Below are 27,407 nucleotides of genomic sequence, written 5' to 3'. Positions count from 1 at the left end.
AAGGAACCTTCATACTGTTCTCCATAGTGGTTGTATCAATTTACATTCCCACCAACAGTGCAAGAGGGTTCCCTTTTCTCCACACCTCCTCCAGCATTTATTGTTTGTAGATTTTTTGATGATGGCCATTCTGACCGGTGTGAGGTGATACCTCATTGTAGTTTTGACTTGCATTTCTCTAACGATTAGTGATGTTGAGCATCCTTTCATGTGTTTGTTGGCAATCTGTGTATCTTCTTTGGAGAAATGTCTATTTAGGTCTTCTGCCCATTTTTGGATTGGGTCATTTGTTTTTTTGATATTGAGCTGCATGTGCTGCTTGTAAATTTTGGAGATTAATCCTTTGTCAGTTGCTTCATTTGCAAATATTTTCTCCCATTCGGAGGGTTGTCTTTTCGTCTTGTTTATGGTTTCCTTTGCTGGGCAAAGGCTTTTAAGTTTCATTAGGTCCCATTTGTTTATTTTTGTTTTTATTTCCATTTCTCTAGGAGGTGGGTCAAAAAGGATCTTGCTGTGATTTATGTCATACAGTGTTCTGCCTATGTTTTCCTCTAAGAGTTCTATAGTGTCTGGCCTTACATTTAGGTCTTTAATCCATTTTGAGTTTATTTTTGTGTATGGTGTTAGGGAGTGTTCTAATTTCATTCTTTTACATGTAGCTGTCCAGTTTTCCCAGCACCACTCATTGAACAGGCTGTCTTTTCTCCATTGTATATTCTTGCCTCCTTTATCAAAAATAAGGTGACCATATGTGAGTGGGTTTATCTCTGGGCTTTCTATCCTGTTCCATTGATCTATATTTCTGTTTTTCTGGCACTTTATTTTAAATGATCTTCAAAGGGATGGCATATTACTTTAAAATGTAGTCAGCACCAGTATGTTACTTTGTGATTACTTCATTATTTTTATGTGAGAATATCTTTTCCCATTCTGAGATAAGTTTACTATTCACCTCCATTTTTCTCTTATTTTTTCTTTTCTTAAAATATTATACCTCCATTTAAATTATTTAAATTTAAATGTGAGATAATTTGTACTGTTTTACGTTAGTCAACTAAATTTTCAATGGTACTAGTTTAAATCATCTATTATGTTTCTTCAAATGTTTAACAAAAAGAAAAACAAATAAAGCTTAAACTCTGTTTTATTCTTGTGTCTTGAGAAAGGGCAAATTGTTAACAAGTATATTGTGTTTTTGGAAAAAGAATTAGGGAAGTAGGCTAATGAGCAAATAAATATTTTACTTTTATTACAATCAAATTAATTCTCTTTGTTGTTCTTATTATTCAGGTTTTTCTGACCTGCTTTTGGGGTGTATTATTTGATTCTTTTCTCTTCCCTGTTTTACACAAATTATTGCAGAACAGATGTTGGCCTAACAAAGAGGTTAAGTAAGATACTCAAGTGTGAGAAAACAACTTTAAATATCTACGGTAAAATTCATAATGAAAAATGACAAAAAGTAAAGCAAGTGTTCCTTTGATCAATAGAAATTTTGACCTTTAAGGCTTAAGATCATGATGCAGTAACCAAAATTGGTAACAATTACAAATTAAACATCTTAAGTGCACTCTCTCTCTCTCATACACAAACACACCTACACAGACACTAAGACGCTCACACACCATGTATAGAATCAAGAAGAATTTGTGTTTACCTGATTTGGACCACACATAGTGCCGTTCTTTACATAGGTATAATCGTCTTGGAAGGTTATTGGTGCCGAATTTCTTAGATGTGCACTTAGACACACAATGCCTCCAAGGAAAGTATACTGAGTATCAAAATTTTTAAATGGCACTACTTCTGTACGTGTCCAGAGACAAACTAACTTTCCACAATAGATATCCCTGTAATATAACACAGAAAAAATTACCCATATGTCACTTAGCAACACAATATATTGTTTAAATAACAGTTCAAAACATGAGGATAATTCACAATGTTATTCAGAGCATAACACCAAAGCTATTCAGAACATACACCATCTTACTGGTGTGAGGTGATACCTCATTGTAGTTTTGATCTGCATTTCTCTAATGATTAGTGATGTTGAGCATCCTTTCATGTGTTTGTTGGCAATCTGTGTATCTTCTTTGGAGAAATGTCTATTTAGGTCTTCTGCCCATTTTTGGATTGGGTCATTTGTTTTTTTGATATTGAGCTGCATGAGCTGCTTGTAAATTTTGGAGATTAATCCTTGGTCAATTGCTTCATTTGCAAATATTTTCTCCCATTTGGAGGGTTCTCTTTTCATCTTATGTTTTCCTTTGCTGTGGAAAAGCTTTTAAGTTTCATTAAGTCCCATTTGTTTATTTTTGTTTTTATTTCCATTTCTCTAGGAGGTGGGTCAAAAAGGATCTTGCTGTGGTTTATGTCATAGAGTGTTCTGCCTATATTTTCCTCTAAGAGTTTTATAATGCCTGGCCTTACATTTAGGTCTTTAATCCATTTTGAGTTTATTTTTGTGTATGGTGTTAGGGAGTGTTCTAATTTCATTCTTTTACATGTAGCTGTCCAGTTTTCCCAGCACCACTTATTGAAGAGGCTGTCTTTTCTCCATTGTATATTTTTGCCTCCTTTATCAAAAATAAGGTGACAATATCACCGCACACCAGTCAAAATGGCCATCTGCAAAAAATCTACAAACAATAAATGCTGGAGAGGGTGTGGAGAAAAGGGAACCCTCTTGCACTGCTGGTGGGAATGTAAATTGATACAGCCACTATGGAGAACAATATGGAGGTTCCTTAAAAAACTAAAAATAGAACTACCATACGACCCAGCAATCCCACTACGGGGCATATACCCTGAGAAAACCATAATTCCAAAAGAGTCATGTACCACAGTGTTCACTGCAGCTTGATTTACAATAGCCAGGACATGGAGCAACCTAAGTATCCATCGACAGATGAATGGATAAAGAAGATGTGGCACATATATACAATGGAATATTACTCAGTCATAAAGAGAAATGAAATTGAGTTATTTGTAGTGAGGTGGATGGACCTAGAGTCTGTCATACAGAGTGAAGTAAGTCAGAAAGAGAAAAACAAATACCGTATGCTAACACATATATATGGAATCTAAAAAAAAAAAAAAAAAAAAAGAAAAACTGGTTCTGAAGACCCTAGGGGCAGGACAGGAATAAAGATGCAGATGTAGAGAATGGACTTGAGGACACGAGGAGGGGGAAGTGTAAGCTGGGACGAAGTGAGCGAGTGGCATGGACATATATACACTACCAAATGTGAAATAGCTAGCTAGTGGGAAGCACCTGCATAGCACAGGGAGATCATCTAGGTGCTTTGTGACCACCTAAAGGGGTGGGATAGGGAGCTTGGGAGGGAGACGCAAGAGGGAGGAGATATGGGGATATATGTATATGTATAGCTGATTCACTTTGTTTTAAAGCAGAAACTAACACACCATTGTAAAGCAATTATACTCCAATAAGATGTTAAAAAATAATTAAAAAAAAAGAACACACACCATCTTACGAAGTGCACCATATTAATTTATCTTTATATACTATATTCATCTCTCATTTGTATTAAGTGATTCTTTGCAGTACACACACATACACATACAGTGCATTTGGAAAATGTATATTTTTCTAAATACACACCGATAATTACAAAAACGACCATAACAGTTTCCAAAGTCATCTGTATGCATATTCACTTCTTGTGAACATAGAGCAGAAGCCCCCTTCGAAACTGAAAATATAAATAAAGTTTCAATTACTCATCTTAAAAAAGAACATTAAAAATTAAAAGCATGGTAAATTTATACAAAGACATTTAGACAACAAAGCCCAGGCAGTGTCATCTACTATAAATATTTGGTGCCATCTACTGGCTATATACAAAGGAGAAACACTTAACTAAAAACTACCTACTCGAGAATAGAAATTGTTATTATCGTCCAGAAATGATTAAGAAATAAAACAATCATTTGCTCACTTATCTGTAATTCTAATAGTCTACTCCATTTCCACCAATCACCTGAAACTTGACTAATATCCTATTCTTTTTGTCTCGTACTTACTAGATCTATTTTACCTCCTGACATAGGTCAAAGATGCTTTGTTTTGCAATTTTATCTCCAAATTTAGATTTAAGCAATAATTATTATTATGGCTATAGGGTGCATTATTGACTTAAGAAACAAATATAGTTTAAAAATAAACCTCAGAAAAAAAATACAACCATTACATTTTCCAAACAACTCCGCACACTGTTTATCTGTATCTTGGCATACTCCTTGATAGCAAAACGCAGTCTTATTATTGCACAGTTCTAAATCAGCAGATTTCACATCAGGTACACAAAACTCAGCTATCCCATTGCAAAATTCTGGAAAATCACACATATCCGTGCTTTTCCTACATACAAGTCCTCTTTCAGCTATCTGTGAGACAAAGAAAACCAAATATTTGTTTTTAAAGTAGTAAAACAAAATATAAAAATTTAAATAGGAGCATTGTATTTGTAACTATCATTTCCATTATTGTTATATTTGTAAGTATTTAAAGTTAAATTATGAATTTACTTAAAATTCTGGTGAAAGAGATCAGAAAGAACACCACTGTCCATGAATGGATGAATGGATAAACAAACTGGGTATGGACAATGGCATATTTTCAGCCATGTAAAGGAATGGAGTACTGATATATGCTACAAGGTGACTGAAACTCGGGAACACTGTATTTAGTGAAGAAAACCAGACACAAAGGTCACACATTGTATGGTTCTACCTACATGAAATGTCCAGAGTAGGTAAATCCACAGAGGCAGAATGCAGATTGCTGGTTGCCAGGGACTGAGGGGAAGGGAGAAAGAAAGGCAAGTGCGTAATGGGTCGGGGTCTCCTGTTCGGATCCGGAATCTGCTATGGAACCAGGTCAAGGTGGTTGCACAACATTGTGGACCCACTAAATGCTACTGAATTGTTCACTTGAAAACGGTTAATTTTTTATTGTGTGATTTGCACTTCAATTTAAAACAATGGCTCTGGTGAAAGTTCTGATAGTTAAAATGCTCTGGTTATCCTGAATATTTACTTCAAGATAAATAGAAAATATTTGATATAAAACTACGTGTGTTTGTTTTCCAGCTTTTGATTCTTGGGGACTAATTAGTTGCACTCCTGAGATGTTCTAACTAACTCATATGCCAGTCTTTACCACGTTTCTAAAATGTTTCTTAATATTGACATCTTTATCCTTTTGGCATTTCAAGTAATTTTCCTTTCAGGACTAACTCCACTTCCACCATGAGGAGTTTATAAATCACATGGAACTGCTGCTGACTCAGGATGATAATCGGAACACTTCTCCCTAGACACGGTGGTGGGAATTTAACTTAGAATGTAGTGGTGGGTCAGGGTTTCTGCCACTACCAGGGGTGGAGATGGATGTTGGGAAACAGAGGACCCCTCTCCTCTCCTGAAATATCACACACTATGGACTAGAAAAGCCAGGAACTGCAATGAGCTATCTGCACTGCCTACAGGAAAAGCTTGTTTGAGAACCGCCAACAAAAAGGCAAGGATACCCAACAGGTGTAGAATAAGAATCCTGTTGCTCCTGTTCCAAACAAAGATTCACCTGAGCACAAAGCTAGACTCATGCCTTACTTAAGCTTCATAAGTGTTTGTTTGTTATTCTTTGCTTGGCTGTTCATCAAGATACAACTGACCCATAATAACCGATGCTATGCAGTACCAATCACAGTTTCTTAAATTTCATATAGGAATGTCTGAGTACTGGCTAAAAACATATTAATCACTGTTATGTGTCAGAAAAACAGCTGGTTAAACTATTGGTCTTCCATGCCTTTGCACTTGGACTTGTGTCCATCTAAAATGAAAATTTATAGGAAAAAAACTGGATCAGATCACTAAATTGTAGACAAAAGTCAGTGGAAACTAGCCTAACTGAAAGTGGACAGAGAAGAAAATAGAAAGCCTTTTAAGCTTATGGCCACCCGTAAGAGAGCAGAGTGTAAGGCACCTGTGAGCCTTTAAATGACAGCAAAAGCCAAATTCTGTGCTATAATACATAGTAAAATTAATGTGAACTAACATAGTACATTTAGCTGTTACCCTGAAGCCCTCCCTAGTAACTTATACTATGAATTTTTGTTCGACCAAATGTAGCAATTACCTCTGTTGTAAAGAATTATCCTTTGAGATGTAGGTAGAGGGCAATGGACTGTTTAGAAAAGTCTGACTGCTCAGTCCCACTGATTTGGAGACAAAAACTAAGATGAGAGCTCTGGTGAAGGAAAGGGCAGAAAGGTTTATTGCTGAGAAGTGGAAACCCTAGGCTGGCCTCTACATTCATGTGTCGTGAAACAAATGACCATTGACTTTAAAAACTAGCCCACTGAGTGAAAAAGAACATTCATAGAACAAAGTAAAATGATGTTAGGAGAGATTTCATGGACAAAGAAAAAACAAACTTGGCAGCAAAACCTCTAATTAATCAGTCTTTATGTTTGTCATAGACACCTGAAAGGGACACAAAAAAGGTGAGTCGCTAAAATGAAGCAATCCCTAGAACAGATTTTACCCAGTCTCCTATCAGATGTGGCTATGAAGGAAAATTGAATGGAAAACTTCCAAAAGGAAGTCAAGGATTCAGTCAGTCACTCCCAGGGTCTTGCCAAAGCTAATCTTCACTATTAGATATGCTACATATTGCTGACTATTCTATATGGATTCCTTTCCTGCTACTTTCAAAATGAGGGGTTTTTATTATTATTGTCTGTATTCAAATATTGCATGTCAAGTGTGTGTTGGGTGGCTTATTCATAATTTTGTCATAAGTCTTTCAATCATGAAGAGCTACATTCAGGCATGACCAAGAGGAACTCATAGCACCCAAATTGTCTGGAATTGTTATTAAATGCAGTAACAGGATGGGTCTTGAGTAGAGACTGAAACAATACAGTAAGAGGCAGCACTACGAAAGAGGTTGAAAAAGATCTAAGGACCTTCTCTCAGTTCTGAAATCAACTGTGTATGAATCGAGTACATAAAGTAATATAATTTGAAACATGAGTAAAAATAAAACCGAAAAAAGAAAGCTACAAAATGCACCCACAAGAACGCAAAAATTTCATGAAAGAAAGTAAGGCAATATTTTGAAAACTTACCTGACAAGTTTTTCTGTCACAGCATGGTCCTGTACCACACTCTGCATCTCCAATCAGAAAACATGTTAGAGCATCACAGCATTTTTTATGAGAGCAGTGCTAAAATGCAAATGCAATCAATTTAAATAAAAGGAATTTTCAATCAAATAAATCATTTTATTTATTGTCATAATATACTAAAGCATGTCTCTAAGTTAATTACAATCACAGTATAATTTTTACTTCTGTATCTATTTTTAACACCACTTAATATATATATCTAAACTTAATATATTTTGATATAGAAAAAAAGATGGCAGTGAAATTATTCACGATTCCATGCTCAAGGATTTGAACTGTTAAAAATGTAATGCAATTTATTTCAATCTTTGTGTTCATAAATATAGGAATTGTAAATTTTGAGTTTTTTTTCACTTACTACATCATAAGTAGTTATCCATCTTATCTAGTCTCTTCAAGATATCATTCTGTGAATATATAATAATTATTGGATGTGACAAAACAGAGGTTTCTAAATTACAACAGCATATTATTGTTGTAAATGACATTTCAAAGAATTTTTTTGTCATTTTTTTAGCTCTAAGATTGTATATGAAAGGTTGATTCTAGAAGTTATTAGGTCAAAGAATTTAAAAATATTAAAGGCTCTTCATAATATACACTATTTCCTTCTTTCTATATAGTTATCTATTCAGTGTAAGAGTGATGTTAAACAAGACTGATAATATTTTAAAATAAGTAAAGTGGATAGGCACAAATTACTAAGTGTTTATATCTGTTTCAATTTTATTAATTTTATTATTAATGTGCTGAACATTTTACATATCTGCACAATCTGGTTTATTTTATACTTTTATGCATACTTTTTGTTGAAGTATTCTTCTGTTTATTTCCTTTATTTGTAAGCATTTTTATATTAATGATGTTAACCCCTAGCCACTAATATATTTTACAGTGTTTTACAATTTGTCATGACAATTTATTTCTATTTCGGCAGGTTTTTTTAAAAAATTTTTTGTTATTATGATATTGTGAAATCTGACAACTGCCAACTTTCTTTGGGATTTGTTCTAAAAGTTTATGTATAAAACTTTCCTCCACCCTAACCCCAGTAAATATGTGAAGGTACACTGTGTGTGTAAAAGTTTTGTGTTATATATATACATATATGTGTGTATATATGTATTTTTATTTGACATTAAATATTTTGAATAGTATGTTGTAAAAGTAACTATAATAATGTATCTTTTCCCCCCAAAATTAAATTATCAGTTGTGTTTATAGAATAATAATTTATTCCTGATATTTTATTATACCTGGATACTCATATAATGTCCTATATAAAATTAAATATAATGTCTTCAATTACATTAACTGCATATTATTAAAGTATATCCCAAATTCTATTACTATATAACACTTTGTAATATTTACAGGAATCAGATGATATTCTTTCTTTATTCATTTTCATGTTTCATTATTAAGAGGAATGTGTTATGCTTCACAATATAAATATTTTAATGAAAACTATCAAGAGAATTCAGTGAGGATGGAAGATTAAACACACAGTAAACATTAACATTGGGGAAAATAAAACAAAAATCAATGACGTGAAAGGGAAATCTCTAGAAACAAAGAGAAAGCCTACTACAGTGCAGAACGTATTTGGACAATACTCAGTGTATAATGGAAACCTAGACTAAATACCAGGCTTAGAAATTGCTCTTTTATGACATGTAGTTTAAAAATGGAATTCCATCATGGGACTGGAAGCGAGGACTTTGTAAAATAGGTAACTGTGGTTTATCATTGAGAAATTTGAGAAATCAAAGAACATTCTTTTACTCCTAGTTGTCCAAACGTTTTATCAAATGTTTCTTCAATATTTAATATCTTGTAATTTTTATCTCTTTGTTACTTTAATGATATATGTTGGAAAATACTGAAACATTTCTCTATTTCTGGAATAAACACCATAAGCATACTCTTTTTCAGATATTTATTAGTTATTTGATAATTTTGACTTAGGCATTTTGCAGGTATTTTCCAAAATATAAACCAGTCATTCAAAGTAATGCTAAGCTGACTATAGGAGGAATCAACAACTTTCATTATTTAATTTTATTTCTATACACTTGCAAAGTGCACTGAAAATTGAATTTTTTTAAAAAAAATGTGCAATTTACAATAATATTCAAAAACATGAACTACTTAGGGTTAAATTTAAGTAATTACAGACACCTAAATAAATGGAACAATATACCATGTTCATAGTTTGAAAATCACATTATGTATACTATTCAATTCTCCATAAATTCATCTTTAGATTATTTTTTAAATTTCAAGAGTTTTTTTTTTTAGGGGTTGGGTAGAAATGGAAAAGTTGATTTAAAATTTTATATAGAAATATAAAGACCTAAAATAGCCAAATCTATCTTGAGAAAGAAGTAACCAAACATGAAGATACATTTTACCTGATTTTGTGCATTAGGATAAGGAGACCTGGTATTGGATAGATACGTAGATCATTGGAACACAAAGTATGTCATGAATTGTTTTTCAGTAAATGTACCAAGGTAATTCAATGGGGGAAGGACAGTCTCTTCAACAAATGGGTCTAGAACAATTGGATATCTTTATGGAGAAAAATATACCTTGATCCTTAACTTACAAAGTGCCACAAATTACTCAAAATGGATCATACACATAAAAACTAAAATCTGTAGACTTCTAGAAGAACATTTACAAGGAAGCTTCACAAATTTAGGATAGATAGGCTACAAGTAGCATAATACATCAAAGAAGAAAATTATAAACTGGACTTCATCAAATTAAAAACTTTGCCTCTTTGAAAGATGTCATTAAGAAAACACAAAGCTAAGCCACATACTGGGAGAAAACCTGGCAAAGGCTTGTATATAGTTTATATTAAGAATTCCTGTAAGTATATAATAAAAAGACAACCCCATTAAACTTTGCAAAATATTTGAACAAACATTTTAAAATGGAAACATATGAATGCCCAATAATCACATGAAATACTGTCCCATATAATTAGTCATCAGGAAAATACAAACTAAAACTGCAATGAGATACCAGCACAAATTGAAATGACTAAAATGAAAAAGACTGGCAGCAAGAAAAGTGGTGAGGGTTCAGAACAACCGCCACTGTTACACATAGATGGATGCAATGCACAATATTACAACCATTTTGGAAAGCATTTTGACACTTTGTTATAAACTTAATAGTACATTGAATGTGTCGTGACAGAAATTAGAAGTTTAGATATTTATGGGATTGACTTGGATGAGGTAAGGGAAAACTGTGGTAATGTAAACGTTCTACATATTTTCCACATTTAATCAGGTGTAGCATCACTCAAGTTCAAAAACTCAGCAAGTCAGAAAGAAAATATAAATAAGTATAATGAAGGCCACCTAGACACATCATGAGTCTCTGTGCAGACAAGAAAAGACAAGGTCACAATGCCTTTGTGGATATAAAGGCAGATAGGTCCTATGGATCATCTGGCCAGGTATGGTATGCAGAAGCAGACTTGGTCAGTAAAGTCTTCAGTGACAGTGAGGGCAAATGGTTTTTGACCACTGTTGTTGAGACTCCTGAAAGCTTCCATCAGTGGGAAGTGGTGGTCTTGCAATATGAAACGAAGTTTATCGTGCTTGCTGTTCACCCACCTACACTTTCAAGAAAATAAAAACTACTTCCCTTCTGCTGGTGGCCATAACTATAGATAGAAAAATCCCTGGTGATCAAGACCGGTTTAGTCACTCCAAAATTTACTGAGATATGTTCTTACAATGAGTAAGAAAAGAAAGAAATTAGAGATATGCTTAGGCAAAAGCATGATGAAGTCATAAGTCTCATCCAAATAGCATATTATGGATCTATGTAAGTTTTGCTGGATTTGAAGGCTTCGAAGTCACTCAGTCACTTTCAGAACCAACCTCATGCTCTAAGCACCACTGGTCAGTGAACACACTGTCTAATGACATGGATGTGGAGAAAGAGAATGTAAAGACCTATTGGGGCTTACTGCAGTAGGTCTTGTTAAAAGATAATCTGAGGCATATTAAAACTTTTAAGAGTTTATTTGAGCAAAAATTGATTCAAATTGGGCAGCATCCAATTTAACAGTTAGAAAGAAGCTCCACGGGACTTCCCTGGTGGTCCAGTGGTTAAGACGCCGTGCTTCCACTACAGGGGACACGGGCTTGATCCCTGGTCAGGGGACTAAGATCCTGCATGCCACATGGCGTGGCCAGAAAAGAAAAAAAAAGTAAAAAAAAAAAAAAAAAAGAAAGAAACTCTGAAGAGCTGTAAAATATGGAAGACTTTTATAGGCAGAAGGGAGTGGGAACAAGGAAGTTATACTGGCAAAAAGGTGGGCTGATTATTGCAAAGTTATTTTCCTGTAGAGGATGGCAGGGGTCTATCAGGCAGATTACCTAACTAGTGCTGGCCAGATGATTCCTGATTGACTGGTTTAAGATTCCATTTCTGGAAGAGCCAAAAGTGTAGTTAAGGTAAATCTCTCAGTTTGGTGATGTGAGGTTTAGCATAAGGGACTCCATTTTGGGCCTGGTGTCTTGTTTTCAGTTTTTTTGTTTGTTTTGTTTCTTTTAACAGTCTTTACAGCTATAATAAAACAGTGGCCTATCCAAGATGAATTCTCATTTTCCAATACATACCCTTGAAATCCAGTGGGGCAAGCTACCTCTTCCCTTAGGTCCACTGTGACTCCATCTTGGATTTTAAATGAAGACTTGAGAGTGCCCAGATGATGAAATAGTGACCTAAATCAGATTAATCAGTTCATCCAAACAGTGCAACCAGGCTATCAGAGACAACTGAACCTACTCTTGTATCGCAGGAATAATCTCTGAAAAAATATTTAGGAACTGGGTAATAAACTACACAGAATGGACACCTTGGCAAAAGCTAAATGTAATTTCCTGCAGGCCAAGGGACAGAAAAATCAATGGTTCAAGTCTGAGTCATATGTTCATGTAGACATGGATATTAGGCCAGAGAGAATCTAATGAGGAAATTGTTTGTCTGCCCTTCGGAGAAATTCTCTCTCACTACTGGGCTACAGAATAGCCATGGTACTTTAAGGTTTGGGCTGTGAGCAGGAATTATTCCTGGACACCATGTATTTACTATTGGCAGACTATCCTGTCTGACATGATACCATTTGATTGGCATTCACCCGAAACGTTTGGTACCCACTCTGTACACAGATCTTACCTCCTTCAACAATAAACAGGACAAGAATAAAGGGTTTCATCCACATGAAATGAAAGCCATATATACTGGTCAAGATGGGTTGGAGAAGTGATGGCAACCAAGTTGTCAAGCCTTTCATCTGTCCTGAGCACAGGCCATTATAGTACCAGGAAGTCCCCAGGGGTGAGGTTGAAAGAATATTCTTACTAGATTTGGAAATGCTCTCAAATCATATACATTTCTGGTGGGTTCTTTAGGGCTAACACATACCCAAACAGTCATAAATAATAGATTTATGCTGAATAGATGATGGGGATAGATATTCTACATAAATGTAACAGTTCTCTTGATTTTAAGGGATGTTCTCTATGTGGAAATGCTACGATTAAGACAGTGGAAGTAGGGATGAGTATACGACTGGAAGCCACATAGCTATCCTGGCCTATCTAGATCGTTATTGTGAAGCGGCACAAGATACAGTGGGAAGGAGAGGGGGAGAAAGGAATAGGAAGGGGAAAGGGAGCTGGTCAGAAGATCACTGTCTTGATCAAGGAGACAGCATATGCAGGGATACTCAGGAAAATCTGTCATCTTATAATAGCCCTGCCTGGCCAGTAAAAGGTGGCTTATATAAGCTAAACATGGCAGTGGCTCCAATAGCAATGGTTGTTCCAGATATGATGCACAGTTACAGACCGAAGGCACTTGGTGTGTGGTAGTGGAAATTATAGTAAAATCTTTCTTCAGTATCTCACTAGACCCAAAAGATCAAAATCAGCTTGCAAGTTCAGATACTGAAAACAATTTATAACACATCTATGTGTTCTGAGACACTTGCAATCCACTTATAATCCAAGACTGGGTTCCAAAACAAGACCTAGTGTTTCCAGCACTTGGGACCAAGGAAGGCAGGCAAATGTGTCTTTTCTACCAGTTACAGTCAAGTGAGAAAAGGAAATCCAGGGCACACAGCCCAGGGCAATGGACATGGCCAGTCCTCACAAATACAGCACACTGGCCCCTAATCTCCTCTCGAGGGTACTGTTTGACATTGACTGCAATAGACACCTTTCCAGATATGACACAGCAATTCCTCTGCACAGCGGACATGAATCATACTAATCAAGTACTCCTAAATGGATGATATTTACACATCCAGTCAGACAATGGTGCCACCTTGAAAGCCAAGGATACTCAGTACTGTGCAATTAGCTGGGGCAGGCCATGGACGTTCTATGATCCACATCATGCACAAGCAGCTACAAGTGACTTTATAGCCGGTTAAATGTTCTGCAAATGTGCATGTCTGAGCTTATTAAACAATGAACTAACCTGGCCATTAGTTTGTTTTACGCCTTTTATATATTTTTGCTCTTTTGTTAGTCTTTATCGTTGGATAAATTTGTTCTCAGTTCTCAGATGTGATGTATGTTGGTGATAAACTAAGAACTGCCTATACTCCTAAAGCGTTTCAAGGTTGTAAAATGTTGCAAACGAGAAAAAAAAAGTACTGTCTGGCTAGAGGAAGTCACAGGTAATTAGAGCCTTACATTACAGTACTGAGGTTTAAACAGAAGTGGAAACCATTGTTCCCAGAGTGATTAACAAATCAACAATAGTTAAAATAATTTTTGCCACTACTGGCCTTTAGCATATAGCACTGGATACTGCTAGTACTTTTCACTAGCAGTAAAAACTTCCATTCTGGGAAGCTGACGAAGTTCATTTCAATTTCATTAGGCAAGACTTCGAGCAGAGCTTTACTCTCCTCCCCACAATAATATGTCATCTCAGGATTATACCAAATCTGAAATATTATTATACCAATGTGAAATATTATTGAATGTATAGATATTCTGTCAAAATCATAACACTTTTATAATGGTCTGCAACTGAGAAAATTTGCATCCCATGCTATTTAAGCATATATGACTAAAAACAGACTCTACAATCCAAATAATGCATCTATGTTGACTTACAAAACAAGCAGTTACATTTCAATGTGGGTAGGTGGAGCTCAGCCACAAGAATCATTGAAAGCAGTCCAGGATAAAAGGGAAAAAAACCCCAGCCACTGGGCACTGTATCTGATTAGGACCCCCTGCAACCACAGGCATCGCTGATCACTTACACAGCTGATTTCATCCAATGGCCCTAAATTTCCTGATATTCACTGGCTCCTGGAATTTGGAACTAATGAACTTTATCCCATGGTTCAGTGAAGAACTTTTCCCGGGAAAGTTCCACTATAAACAGATTGGCCTCTGACACTGGTAAAGTCCACAAACAGGAAGCTGTACACCCATAAGAAACAGAAATAGCCCACCTACTCCTTTACCTAAACTACTAGGTCACTGAGGGTCCTCTCTGTTAGACTTGCCTCATGCCGAAAAAACTTAGTTTACGGAAGAATCAGCATACATCCTAGCCTTCCAGCATATTGGTGATAAATTCCTGATAATTCACACAAGTGAATGCAGATGAAATGACAGACAAATGTGAAAGAGAGATGAAAAGACCATTCAACCATAGGAAAACCCAAAGTAAGTAAGATATCCTGAATTCAAAGTTATATATACATGTATACCTCATGACACAGCACATTCACTCGTTGGTACACATACACACTAGTGAAACACAGGCACATGTGCAGCAGGAAACATGTACAAGAAAATTCATAAATAAATGAGTCTTAACAGTCATAAATTGAAATAAACTTAAGTTTTCGTTTCACAAATAATGCATAAATAAACTGAAATTTTCAATTTCAGTTAAAAGCAATGAAAACAATTGGAATATAGCTACATTCAAAAGTTGATGGATGTTCCAAGTACAATACTGGGTGAAAGACCAAGTTACAAAATGACATAAATCATATGATTGCCAATTATATAATAGTAGAACACAGTTAATCAAACTATATTGTATAAAGATGGGAAAATAGGAGGTAAAACTAAAACTGATAACAAGAATACTGAAATGACACCTTTAAATTCTAAATGATGATTGGAAAAAGGAGGCATATTGAGAGTGGACACACAAAGAAATTCTTTGGCAGAGGTAAGGATTGTTTTGACCTTAGTGCAAAGTATTCAGGTGCTTGTTAAGTATCTATGTATTACACTCTTCATCCATATTTCCTGTATATATTTAATATATTTTATATATCACAGTGAAATAATGGAATGGTATAAATATTTACTGCTAAACAAAAGTGGGCAGAGTTTACTATAGAGAGAACTGTACTAAAATATATTTTAAAGAAAATTATAATTAAATGGGAGATTATTTCTGAAGGAAACTTCGACATACAAAAACACTGATAAAAAGGAATGGAAGGTAAAATAAAGCAACTATTTTCTGAATAAATTCTTCATAGTACTTTCTAATGTAAAGAAATGAAATATTTTACAAGAGTATTTTACAAGAAAGTTAATTGGGTTGTAAACACTGTGATCTGGGAAGAAGGTGGCCCAGATAGGATTAAACCTTAAACATCTATGGTAAAAATACAAAGATAATCACTAAAGGAAAATAAACAGTACATATAGACTAAATCACTAAAAGAAATACTGGAAGAAAGGAAAACAAAATAAACAGATTCAACAAAAATTCAATTAAGAACAAATGTGGCAAATTGAATATAGAAAATATAAAAATTTTGAGACAACTAAAATTATAAAAATATGCAATCTAGAGTAGCATAAGACAATTAAATGTAATGAGGTATCCTGGGACAGAAAAAGCCCATTAGGTAAAAACAAAGGAAATCTGAATAAACTATGGACTTTAGTTAATTTAAAAATATGTAAAAATATTAATCACAATAATATTTGAGATAATCTTATAAATCAAAGACAGATTGAATAATAAATTACAACCTAAGGTAAATAATGAACTTAATAGCAAAGAAAACCTAAATGAGAATAGAGAAATATTAGGGAAATACCAATTTAAGGAAGCTAGTGTGTGCATAGATATAGACATAAAATATGTATACAGATATACAGATATATACCAGACCAAATAGACATTAAAACAGAAATCAACATTAGAAATAAAGAGATTCAGTATTTGAAGGTAAAGCATTAAATTTCTAGGAAGGTACAACAATTGTAAATAAATTTGCACCATATAAAAGAGATACAAAACATATAAAATATGAATTGAGTAAATGATAATGAGAATTAGGCAAATCCAACTGTATAGTTGGAGATACCAATATTATTTCTCAAGTGCTGAGAGTTCAGGCAAACAAAATTAGTAAAAATATACAGAAGATTTGAGTCATTCACTTAAAAATTATAATGCAATCAGATTATACAGATTTTAGCTCCTAACAATTAGTTTACATCTCAGCAAGCAAATATGAAACATTAAAATATATCACCACACATGAGTATATGAAGGCAACAACAACAAAATGCAATGATTAGCTATCTTACCAAGCACAAATGAAAAACAAAAAGACAAATAGCAAAAAGCTAAATATAACAACAAACCAAGGATTGTGATTAATCCAATTCTGTGAAACCAAGTTAAAATAAATGAGGCTCTATACATGCAAGAACTGAAATTAGGAGATGAGGAGGTGAACAACAGCATACATTTAATAACTCAGTGATCCAATTCAGTCACTTTGGAGGAATTCAGGGATGATTTAGGTGATAATTATACTACCGTTGGAACTAAAGTTTATGATACGGAAAGGTGGGTAATGTTTACACAACAAGGAAAATCTACTTCTTTAACCACACTGCACTTACCCGAAACTTAAATTCTTCAAATGTTTCAAATTCAGGATAAGCCAGTTATCACATGCCTTATATCTCCCCATCTTAGCTATTTGATAAAATGGTGCAACATTAAAAAAAAAAAGTCCTCCCACTTATATCACAACTATATTTATAAGATTACATGATGGGGCCTTCCCTGGTGGCGCAGTGGTTGAGAGTCTGCCTGCCGATGCAGGGGACACAGGTTCGAGCCCTGGTCTGGGAAGATCCCACATGCCGCGGAGCAACTGGGCCCGTGGGCCACAACTGCTGAGCCTGCGCGTCTGGAGCCTGCGCTCCGCAACGGGAGAGGCCGCGATGGTGAGAGGCCCGCGCACCGCGATGAAGAGTGGCCCCCGCTTGCCGCAACTAGAGAAAGCCCTCGCACGGAGGCGAAGACCCAACACAGCCATGAATGAATAAATAAATAAATAAATTTATAAAAGACTACATGATGAACACAGAAACAAATCTTTAGATAAGCTATTAATGTTTCTCACCAACCTCTGGCCCACCACAATCACATTGCTCTGGCGGTTCCAAAACTCCATTGCCACAAACTGAAACTCTTCCTTGTGGAACCACTTTTGAAACTGTTTGATTCTGAAGACATTCAAATTCAGGCTGTGAAGCTGTATGTTTGAATTCATCCATGCTGCAACTGCTAAAAAACTTTACACCACGGGAACGTCTAAAATTAAATTATATTCCTCAGTTAAAAGGAATAAAATCAGTATCAAAGTAATACTCCTTCAATAACGTACTATGAATTCTGTACTACTTCACTTAGAGAATAGCCAAAACGGGAGAGTGCTTTATTTTTAATACAATTAGTAATGCAAGAATAAGTTCATTTCTATTATAATTCAATATAACAGACATCTAATAAGTAGAGGATGTTAAGGTTACATGATTTAGAATATATTAAACAAAACAGTGCTTGGCACACAAAAAGCTCTGTTTAAGTATGTCTTACTATTTATTATTTTCATTATTATTGACAACACCATCAAAATTATAATAATTATTATAAGAAAAGCACTAATTATTATTAAGAAAATGAAACATACTAGGAATAATATGGAAAAATGAAGGAATAAACAATGGTGGACTGTGTTAATTAAAAGTAAGAATTATTTGTAATTTGGTAACAAAATTAATTAACTAAAATATCTCAACACTGAGTATATAGAATGTATAGACCCTAGATTCTTTTTATTTTGATATTTCTATCTTTCTAAGTGTGCTGTTTAATGGGCTTTTGTTTAAATTTGTAACAATCTCTATGAGATTAGAGAAATGATACAAAAGTATGAAAACCAAATTTTGTTTCCTGAAACGGTTGAGTAAGTTGCCAACGGGAGATCCTGATTACTCTAAATAGTTTAATGTATAACTCTTACATAGAAATGAATTCTCCGAAATCACACCTTCAATATCAGGAAATAATGATACGGTGCTAAAATCTAATCCTCACATCACATTCAAATTTCCCCTTCATCACAGTATTGGCACTTTATAGCAAAAGGATCCAGTTCAAAATCAACCATTGCATTTAGTTCTCATGTCTCCTTAGCTTAGTTGATTACATTTTTCGTTGAATTTCATGACATTGAAAAGTTTTATAATTACAGGCTGACTATTTGGTAAAATGCCCCTCAATTTGGGTTTATGAAATGTCTCCCCACAGTTAGACTGAGGTTATGCATCTTGCCAACCTCATCACAGAAGTGTTGCTGACTCTGTCTGCTCCATTGCATCCTAACAGACAGCACATGATTTCAACTTGTTATATTTTTGGTAAAAGTCACTTTGATCAGTTGATTAAGGTGTGTCTGCCAGTCTTCACTCTAACATTTCTTTCCTTCCTTATCACTTAGTAATTATTTGGAGAGAAGTTTTATGTAAAATCTCATTTCTAATCACATTTTCAATTCATTCATGTATTTACATGAATATGGAATCATATCTTCCTATTACACTCAGTGGGTTATAATCCATTACGAACATTACAAATGACTTTCAAATTGTCCCAGATTTGCCTATGGGGAGCCCCTTTCAAACTGCTTTGTGTCCCTGTGACAAATCTCCATAATTCTTTGAACACCTCCTTATACTCGGACACAAATGTTCCAGGCTTGTTTGCTTTTGTCTGTCTTAGCCCTGGAATCAGGTATATGATGTCTCCAATTTTGTTCTTCTTTCTCAAGATTGCTATGGCTATTCAGGGTCTTTTGCTATCAAGAACTGCCTGTTTGTTATAGCTCCATGAAACCCAGGAACACAAGCTCCCCTGCCACTAGGGCTACATGATCAACAGGTGTCTCCAAGGCAGCAGCCACAACAAATAGTGCACCAGGCACCTGTAGAAGCTCCTCTATGGAAGATACTGGCACTCTAGGGTACAGCAGATAGAGAGTGCAGTGATAGCACTCGCCCTCTGCGGTCTCTGGAAAGGATCACAGTCAGTTGTTGGATTTGTGTTTAACTAGAAACCTGACTCTCATGCAGCAATTATGAAGGTACGCTAAAAGACTTCTTTCACAGAAAGACTGCAATTCTGGTTCTAGGGTCTGTTTGCTGTGCCATGCAGGTGGCAACCAGCTGAAACACCTTCTCCGTGGGTTACCATCCTGTGGTACCCACAAGCATAAGTCCTGCTGGCCACCCGAGCCAGGTGGTCTACACATGTTCCCTGGCAGCAGCAACAAAATTCAGGGTGCCAGACAAAGTTGTAAGGTCCTTTCTGAGAGACGCCGAGGAGCTGGAGCAAGGAAGAGGGAGGGTGAACAGTTATGCCCACTGGCCTCTGCTTGTTGAGAGAATCACCGTTGGCCCCAAGATGTGAGCCAAACAGGAAGCATGCCCCTCAGGCAAAAGCTCCTGGACAAGTAAATGGGCCACTTTCACAGAAAATCTGGGGTGCGTTTCCGTCTGCTACCTGTGCAGCGCCCTGGGGTGATAGCTCGCCATGAACTACATCTCCAATTGTTACTGTTACAGCCCCAGGGGACCCAGGAACCCAAGCCCCTCTGGGCACCAGAGCCGGGCCATCAAGGGGTGTCTCCTGGGCAGCAGCCACAGAAACTAAAGCAGCAGAAGCCGGTATCTCCCCTCCTGGAGACACTGGTTCTCTGGAACATGGCAGATGGAGGCCTTGAAGATGGTTCCCGTCCTCCAAGGCCTCTGAAAAAGATTACAGTATGCCTTTAGACATGGGTTTCATTAGAAGCCTGCACCTCAGGCCACAGCTATGAAGATAAGCTAATAGGCCTCCTTCACAGAGATATTGGGTTCCTAGGACTGTGGCCTCTCGCTGCAACCTGGGGGTCGTAGCAGTTTAAGAAATCTTGTTCCACTGTTTACAGTTTTGTGGGACTTGTGAGCTTAAACCCAGCTGGCTGCCAGAGCCCAGTGATCTAGAGGTGGCAACCTGTGGGTGGCAACCGCAAAAACTGGGGTGCCAGAGGACGGTACAAGCTTCTTTCCAGGAGAATCCAGCAAGCTGTAGCGAGGTAGAGGGAGAGCACAAAGATGGCATCCACCAGCCTCCATCCCCAGAGAGTACCTTAGCAGGCTTCTAGATGTGTGTTCAATTAGATGCCTGACCTTCCAGCCAACACGTTAATATAAGAAAATAAGCCTCTTTGGCATAAAGACTGGGTGCCTCTCAATAGGCCACAGAGTTGGCAAGTGAGTTCAAGAGTTTTAAGATCTCTTTCTCGGTTCACTATAGCCTTATTTGGCTCATATGTGCAAGTCCAATTGTCTTTCACAGCTAGATGTTTGGGGGTTCGTCTCTCAGTTGCAGGTCTTACCGGTTAGGGTGTCCAATAAGCGTTCAAATCCTTCACCCCTCAGAGAGAATCTCTAGGTTTGAGTTCCCTCCCGATTGTGGGTCACCTTGCTGGGGTAGGAATTATGGTGAGATTCGTTCTTAGCCTTTCCTACCCTCTTCGATGTGGGTTTCTTCTCATTTGCCCTCTGTGTAGGTGTCTTAAGCAAGCTTTTTGGTTTTTTCTGAGGAAATTGTTTCATGTGTAGCCATAGAGTTGGCTTGTCTGAGGGAGGACAGAAGTTCAGGTTCTTCCTAACTCCTATAATCCCTGTAGGTTATAGGAACCAGAACCCCTATAAATAATTCTTGACATCTCTCTTCCTCTCAGTCTTATGAAACTGTTGTAGATTATTATGAGAATCATTATTTACCAAATACTGTTGCCAAAGTGCTCCAGGTCTCTGCTCAAAACCTGCCAACATGCACATTTAGCAGGAGTTAACATAAATCTTTAAGGCAAAGGGTCCAAAGATAAGAAAGGAAGCTACAAACAAACAAACAAACAGATGGAACCAGCTGGGACCAAGATGGCGAGGAATCTGACCTCCAACAGACCCTGAGTCTCATTATACACTGATTTTACTATATTAGTTTATTAAATGACACACCTACCAGTGCCCATAAATGGACATTAAGGAACAAAAAGGATTAATAAAAGGGGGCACCCCATTCCCTTAAAATAGCCCTGCCTCTGCCCTGGTAGACTAATGCATATGCCTCCCCATCATTAGCCTCACTCTTCCTACCTTTGTCCTTACTCTTTAAAAGTAAATCCCTCTCACCACATGGATGAAAAGTTGATCTGTGAACTTAGTTCCTGCTTCTCCATTCCTTGCCCACTGAGGAAAGCTTGTGCTGTGTCGATGGATCTCAGCTTCGGTTTCGTTACTCTAATGCTTGAATAAAACAAAAAAAGAACTCTCCCCTGCCCAGGCAGAGAGCCTAGGGTCTATAGGACTTAATTCAGTAACAATATTACTATATTGCTGTTCTTTCTGATATATTTAACATTCATGTTACAAAATATATTATATTATCCATACTGCATAAATCAATTAAAATGTGTTTTTTTATATTTATCATAAATCCCAATTTCCACATCATGATTGCTTGCTCAGGCTCTTTCCTACATTTCCTATTACCTCCTGGACTTCCTCTGACTCATGGTTCCTTAGCCTCTTTGTATTTTACTTTCTTTTTTTTTTTTTTTTAAATGTCTATGCCTTTAACATTCTTCCTTATAGTTTCAGCCATTTCTTTTGTTTGTTTGTTTTATCTGTCCCCCCAAGCCCCTTTTTCCAGTCTTTGGAGCTCTTAAAATTTTTTGCTATCCAAGTATCACTTCACTTGCTTTCCCTGAAAAGTTTTCAACAAGTTCTTCACATGACCAGATTTATTTCTTCTCTTTCAGGTCCTAACATAAGTTTTGCCTCATAGAAAACTTGCTAGACCACTTTATCAGAAAGTTTCTCCTCCCCATGTATTCCCTATTTATTTCCCTCCTGGCACTTATCATAAGCTGTTTAAATCTTGTTTATTCTTATTGCAACTTCTTAAGTTTCTACCCTGATGGACTAATATATGGTATATAGCTTTTTTCTATATCGCTAATCATTTATATGACAAACACAATACTTGTGACACAGTACATGCTTTAAAATTTTTTTGATAGAATGAATGAATTTCACCTCAAGATTCTAGTACTCCACACAAAGTCATCATCAATGACTCGATACTATAGCACTGAATATAGAACTATGAAGCACATTTTCTACAATATCCAATACTCATTCCCTTTAATAAGCTTTAAAATAACTTGTATGTATTTAATAAAAATATTCTTATTCAAGTTATATTGAGAGAAATTATTCATCAAGAAATGCAAGAAACATCTCCCAAAAGAAGACAAAGATTTGATAAAAATAACATCTTACATTGCTTCAGGATTCATTAAGCATGTAGTTCCTGGACAGTAGCAATTGTAGATGTCATTATTATATGTTAATCCCAGGTTAATTGCAAGCAACTGTGCCAAAACAACTGAAAATGCCTCTAAGGTTATCATCTTTGGATACTAAATAGAAATGAAAAACAGAATGGTTGCTTAAGTTATTTTTTCAACCCTTGGTCTTTTCATGTAATTGTGGCCATATTACCTAAATGCAAATACTAATTTAATAACCTAGTATAACAAAGATCTTAAGATTTTCTTAAGAACATTTTAAAAAGTTAAATTTTGTTTTTCTTTTTGAGTAATAGTACTTTCAATCCAAATGGCATTGACAAATAACAAAATAAGATTAATTATATCATATGTTTTCATGACACATTACTGATTTAATTCTAATAAACTTAAAAAAAATTCCGAGAAGATTAATCATTGTTTCAGTAACTATATCACTTTTAATGTTAACACTTTGAAAAATACACAGATTCTTAAGGGTTTAACTGACAATCAGTTTTGATGTCAAAAATAGTTTTAGCAGAGAAAATCAAACATTTTTTTTCTAAAGGCAGAATACTTGTATTAAAAAACTAAAACTTCAGAAGTAGTGATATAAGCAACACACAAAGCCCTGGTTGGTAATCAATGATGTTTTTAACTATCTCCATAGTTTTGCCTTTTCCAGAATGTCATAGAGTTGGAATAATACAGTGTGCGGCCTTTTAAAATTGGCTTCTTTCACTAACCACTTTGCTTTTAAAATTCCTCCACGTGTTTTAATTGCATGATGGCTAATTTTTAAAATACTGAATAATATTCCCTTTTATGGATTAACTCCAGTTTCTTTATCCATTCACCGATTAACAGACATCTTGTGTGATTTCAATTTTTGGCAATTATAAATAAGGTCGCTATATATAATCATGTCTGAGGATTCTGTGGATGTAAGTTTTCAACTAATTTTTGCAAATGGTATAGTGGACAATTGCTGGATCATATGGTAAGGCAATGTTGAAGTTTATAATAAATTGCCAAATTGTCTATCACAGTGGCTGTACCATTTTGTATTCCCATCAACATGAATGAGACTACCTGTTGCTCCAAATCCTCACAATATTTGGTATCATTAGTTTTGCATGCAAGTACAAAGCTGAATAAGAATGGTAGGTTACATTCTTGCCTTGTTCCGAATCTTAGTAGGAAGCATTTCATTTCTAAACATTAAGTTTGATGTAAGCTGTATTGTTTTTGTAGACAGTCTTTCTGAAGTTGAGGAAGTTGCTTCTATTGCCACTTTGGTGAGTTTAATCATAAATTGTGTTGGAATTGTCAAATGCGTTTTCTGCATCTATTGATATAATCAAATATTTTCCATTTTAGCTTATGGATAGGATCAATTAAATTAATTGATTTTTACATGATAATCCAGCCCTAGATATCTGAAAAAATTCCAGATATAAATATCAATAGGGAGATATAAAATATTATAAAAAGAAATTCTGTGGTAAAGTAAAATCAATATACAAACATTTACTGGAGGTCTTCAAAAGTAGAATTGATCAGGCAGAAAAAAAATCAGAAATGAAGACAGGTCATTTGAAATCACTTTTTCACGGGAGCAAAAATCAAAAACAAAAACAAAATGTAGAAAAAGAGACGAGCTTATGGACTCTAACAAATAGAGCAATACATGTACTATGGGTGTCTCAGAAAGAGAAGAGAGAAAAGAAAGGGACAGAGGGCGTATTTGAGGAAATCACTGCCACAAACTTTAGAAATCTGAGGACATGCAGATTCAAGAAACTCAATGACCCCTAACTAGGAAAATCCAAAGAGACCTACAGAGAAAAGTATTGTAATAAAACCACTATAAGTCAAAGACAAAGGGATAAATCTTGAAATCAACAAGAGAAGATGAATTGTCAGTTATCAGGGAGGTCTCAAGGTTATTATCGGATTTCTTAGCTGAAACATTACAGCCCAGAGGTATTGGGAAAAATACATTCAAAGTGCTGAAAGAAAGAATCTGTCAACCAAGAATACTGTATCCAGTAAAACTGTCCTTCAAAAAATAATGAAGACACTAAGACTTTTCCAGGAAAGCTGTGGGGGTTTATTACCAATTGACCTGATCTACAAGAAATGAGAAAGGGTGGTCTTCAGGGTTAAAAGGAAGGACACTCGATAGCAACATACAGCCATAAGAAAATTATAAAATCCTCTAATGAAGGTCAATACATGGATAAATATACTAACCTATATCATCATAATTTTGGTGGATATATTCACTTTTAACTCCTGTATAGAATTTAAATGGCAGAACCCCCTCCAAACTAATATCTATGCAATAACATAAAGAGAAGGATAGAACTGTAGAGGAATAGAGTATATGTATGTAATTGAAGTGAAGTTGTTATCAGTTTTTCAGTTTAAAATGATAAAATTGAGATATTCTTAGTAATTGCATAATTAACCATAACCAAAATATCTACAATATACACAAAAGGAAAAGACAAGGGAACCAATGCATTTCACAATTTAAAAAATCAACGTAACACAAAGTAAGGCAGAAAGTGAAGATGAAAGGGACAAAAAGCTACAGGATATAAAGAAAAAAATTAACAAAATGGCAAAAGTAAGTTCTTCCTATTAGTAATTAATTTAAATGTAAATGAATTAAATTCCTCAATTAAAAGACATGTATAGGCTAAACAGGTTACAAAACAGGATTCAACTATGTCACTTTAGATCTGAAGACTCACACAGGTTGAAAGGTTATGGATGAAAAAGATATTCCATGCAAATAGTAACCAAAAGAGGGCTGGGCATGGCTATACTAATATCAAACAAAATATACTTTAAATTCAAGACTGTTAAAAGAGACCAGGAAGAACATTTCATAATGATAAAAGGGCCACTTCACCAAGAAGATACATCATTTAATATTTATGCACCAAACATTACAGCACTAAATATACGAAGCACCTCTTGACCAAATGGACAGCAACATAATAGACTTCAATACTTCACTTTGAATAGTGGACAGAACAATCTGACAAAAGATATTGTGTAAATAAAGGACTTGACAACAGGATAGATTGACTGGTCTTAACTGACATGTGGAACATCCCATCTAACAACAGCAGAACTCACGTTCTTCTCAAGTGCACACAGAAATGTCTCTAAGGTAGACCATTTGTCAGGCTACAGAACAAGTCTGTCAACTTTAAAATATTGAATTTATACAAAGTATATTTTTCTGATGCTGATGGAATGAAACTACAAATTAGTAAGAAAAGGAGAACTTGAAAATCTGCAAATTTGTGGGACTCCAACAACACCCTATTAAACACCAATGATTCCAAAGAAGAAATCACAAAGCAAAGTTACAAAATACGCTGAGAAAAAAGAAAATGAAAATACAATATATCCAAACTTATGGGATCCAGTAAAAGCTCTGTTAAGAGGGAAGTTTATGGCAGTAAACAAATACATTAAAAAAGAAGAAATATCTCAAATGAAAAAACATGAGTTTACACATCAGAGAACTAGAAAAATAGGAACAAACTGAACTCAGAAAGATAGAAACTCAGACAGAAAGAAAGAAATAATAAAGTTCAAAGCAGGGATAAATAGAATTAGAGAAGAGAAAAAAAATTAATGTAACAAACAGTTGATTCTTTGAAAACATCAGCATAATTGGCAAACTCTTAGCTAGATTAACTGAGAAAATAAGAGATAAGACTCACATGACTAAAATAAAAAACAAAAAAGCGTACACTACAAGTCAATACCCTTTTTATGATTAAAAATCCTCAACAAACTAGGAATGTAAGAAAACAACCTCGGGACTTCCTTGGTGGCACAGTGGTTAAGAATCCACTTGCCAATGCAGGGGACACGGGTTCAAGCCCTGGTCTGGGAAGATCCCACATGCCGTGGAGCAACTAAGTCCATTTGCCACAACTACTGACCTGCGCTCTGGAGCCCACGAGCCACAACTACTGAGCCTGTGTGTCACAACTGCTGAAGCTCGTGCACCTAGAGCCTGTACTCCGCAACAAGAGAAGCCACTGCAACGAGAAGCCCGCGGACCGCAGTGAAGAGTAACCCCTGCTCGCTGCAACTAGAGAAGCCTGCACGCAGCAATGAAGACCCAACGCAGCCAAAAATAAATAAATTAATTAATTAAAAAAAAAAAGAAAACAACCTCCACATAACACAGAGCATGGAGAAAAGAACACAACTAACATTACACTCAATGGTGAAATCCTGAATGTTTTTCTTCTAAGATTATGAGCAAGGTAGGGTATTCACTCTTTCCACATCTGTTTAATATGGTATAGGAAGATCAAACCAGAGCAATTAGGCAATAAAATAAATGAAAGGCTTCTATCTTGGAAAGAAAAAAGTAAAATTATTTCCATTTGCAGATG

General features: G+C 35.5%; 1 protein-coding gene across 1 annotated transcript in view; it reads right to left on the bottom strand.

The window, feature by feature from the left end:
- The window catches only part of LOC133081281 (A disintegrin and metallopeptidase domain 3-like), a 103,814-nt gene that overhangs the window by 20,049 nt on the left and 56,358 nt on the right, over positions 1-27,407 (bottom strand). The window contains exons 11-16 of the mRNA XM_061177367.1: positions 22,961-23,100; positions 17,693-17,879; positions 7,164-7,262; positions 4,218-4,413; positions 3,629-3,719; positions 1,658-1,850 (exon numbers count right to left, since the gene is read on the bottom strand). Of these exons, the coding sequence (XP_061033350.1) occupies positions 1,658-1,850; positions 3,629-3,719; positions 4,218-4,413; positions 7,164-7,262; positions 17,693-17,879; positions 22,961-23,100 (906 nt within the window). The remainder of the gene's footprint in view (positions 1-1,657; positions 1,851-3,628; positions 3,720-4,217; positions 4,414-7,163; positions 7,263-17,692; positions 17,880-22,960; positions 23,101-27,407) is intronic.

Source organism: Eubalaena glacialis, chromosome 20 (genome assembly GCF_028564815.1).
Source record: "Eubalaena glacialis isolate mEubGla1 chromosome 20, mEubGla1.1.hap2.+ XY, whole genome shotgun sequence".
In the NCBI taxonomy this organism is placed as follows: Eukaryota; Metazoa; Chordata; class Mammalia; order Artiodactyla; family Balaenidae; genus Eubalaena; species Eubalaena glacialis.
This window is presented reverse-complemented; position numbering and strand designations above follow the sequence as displayed.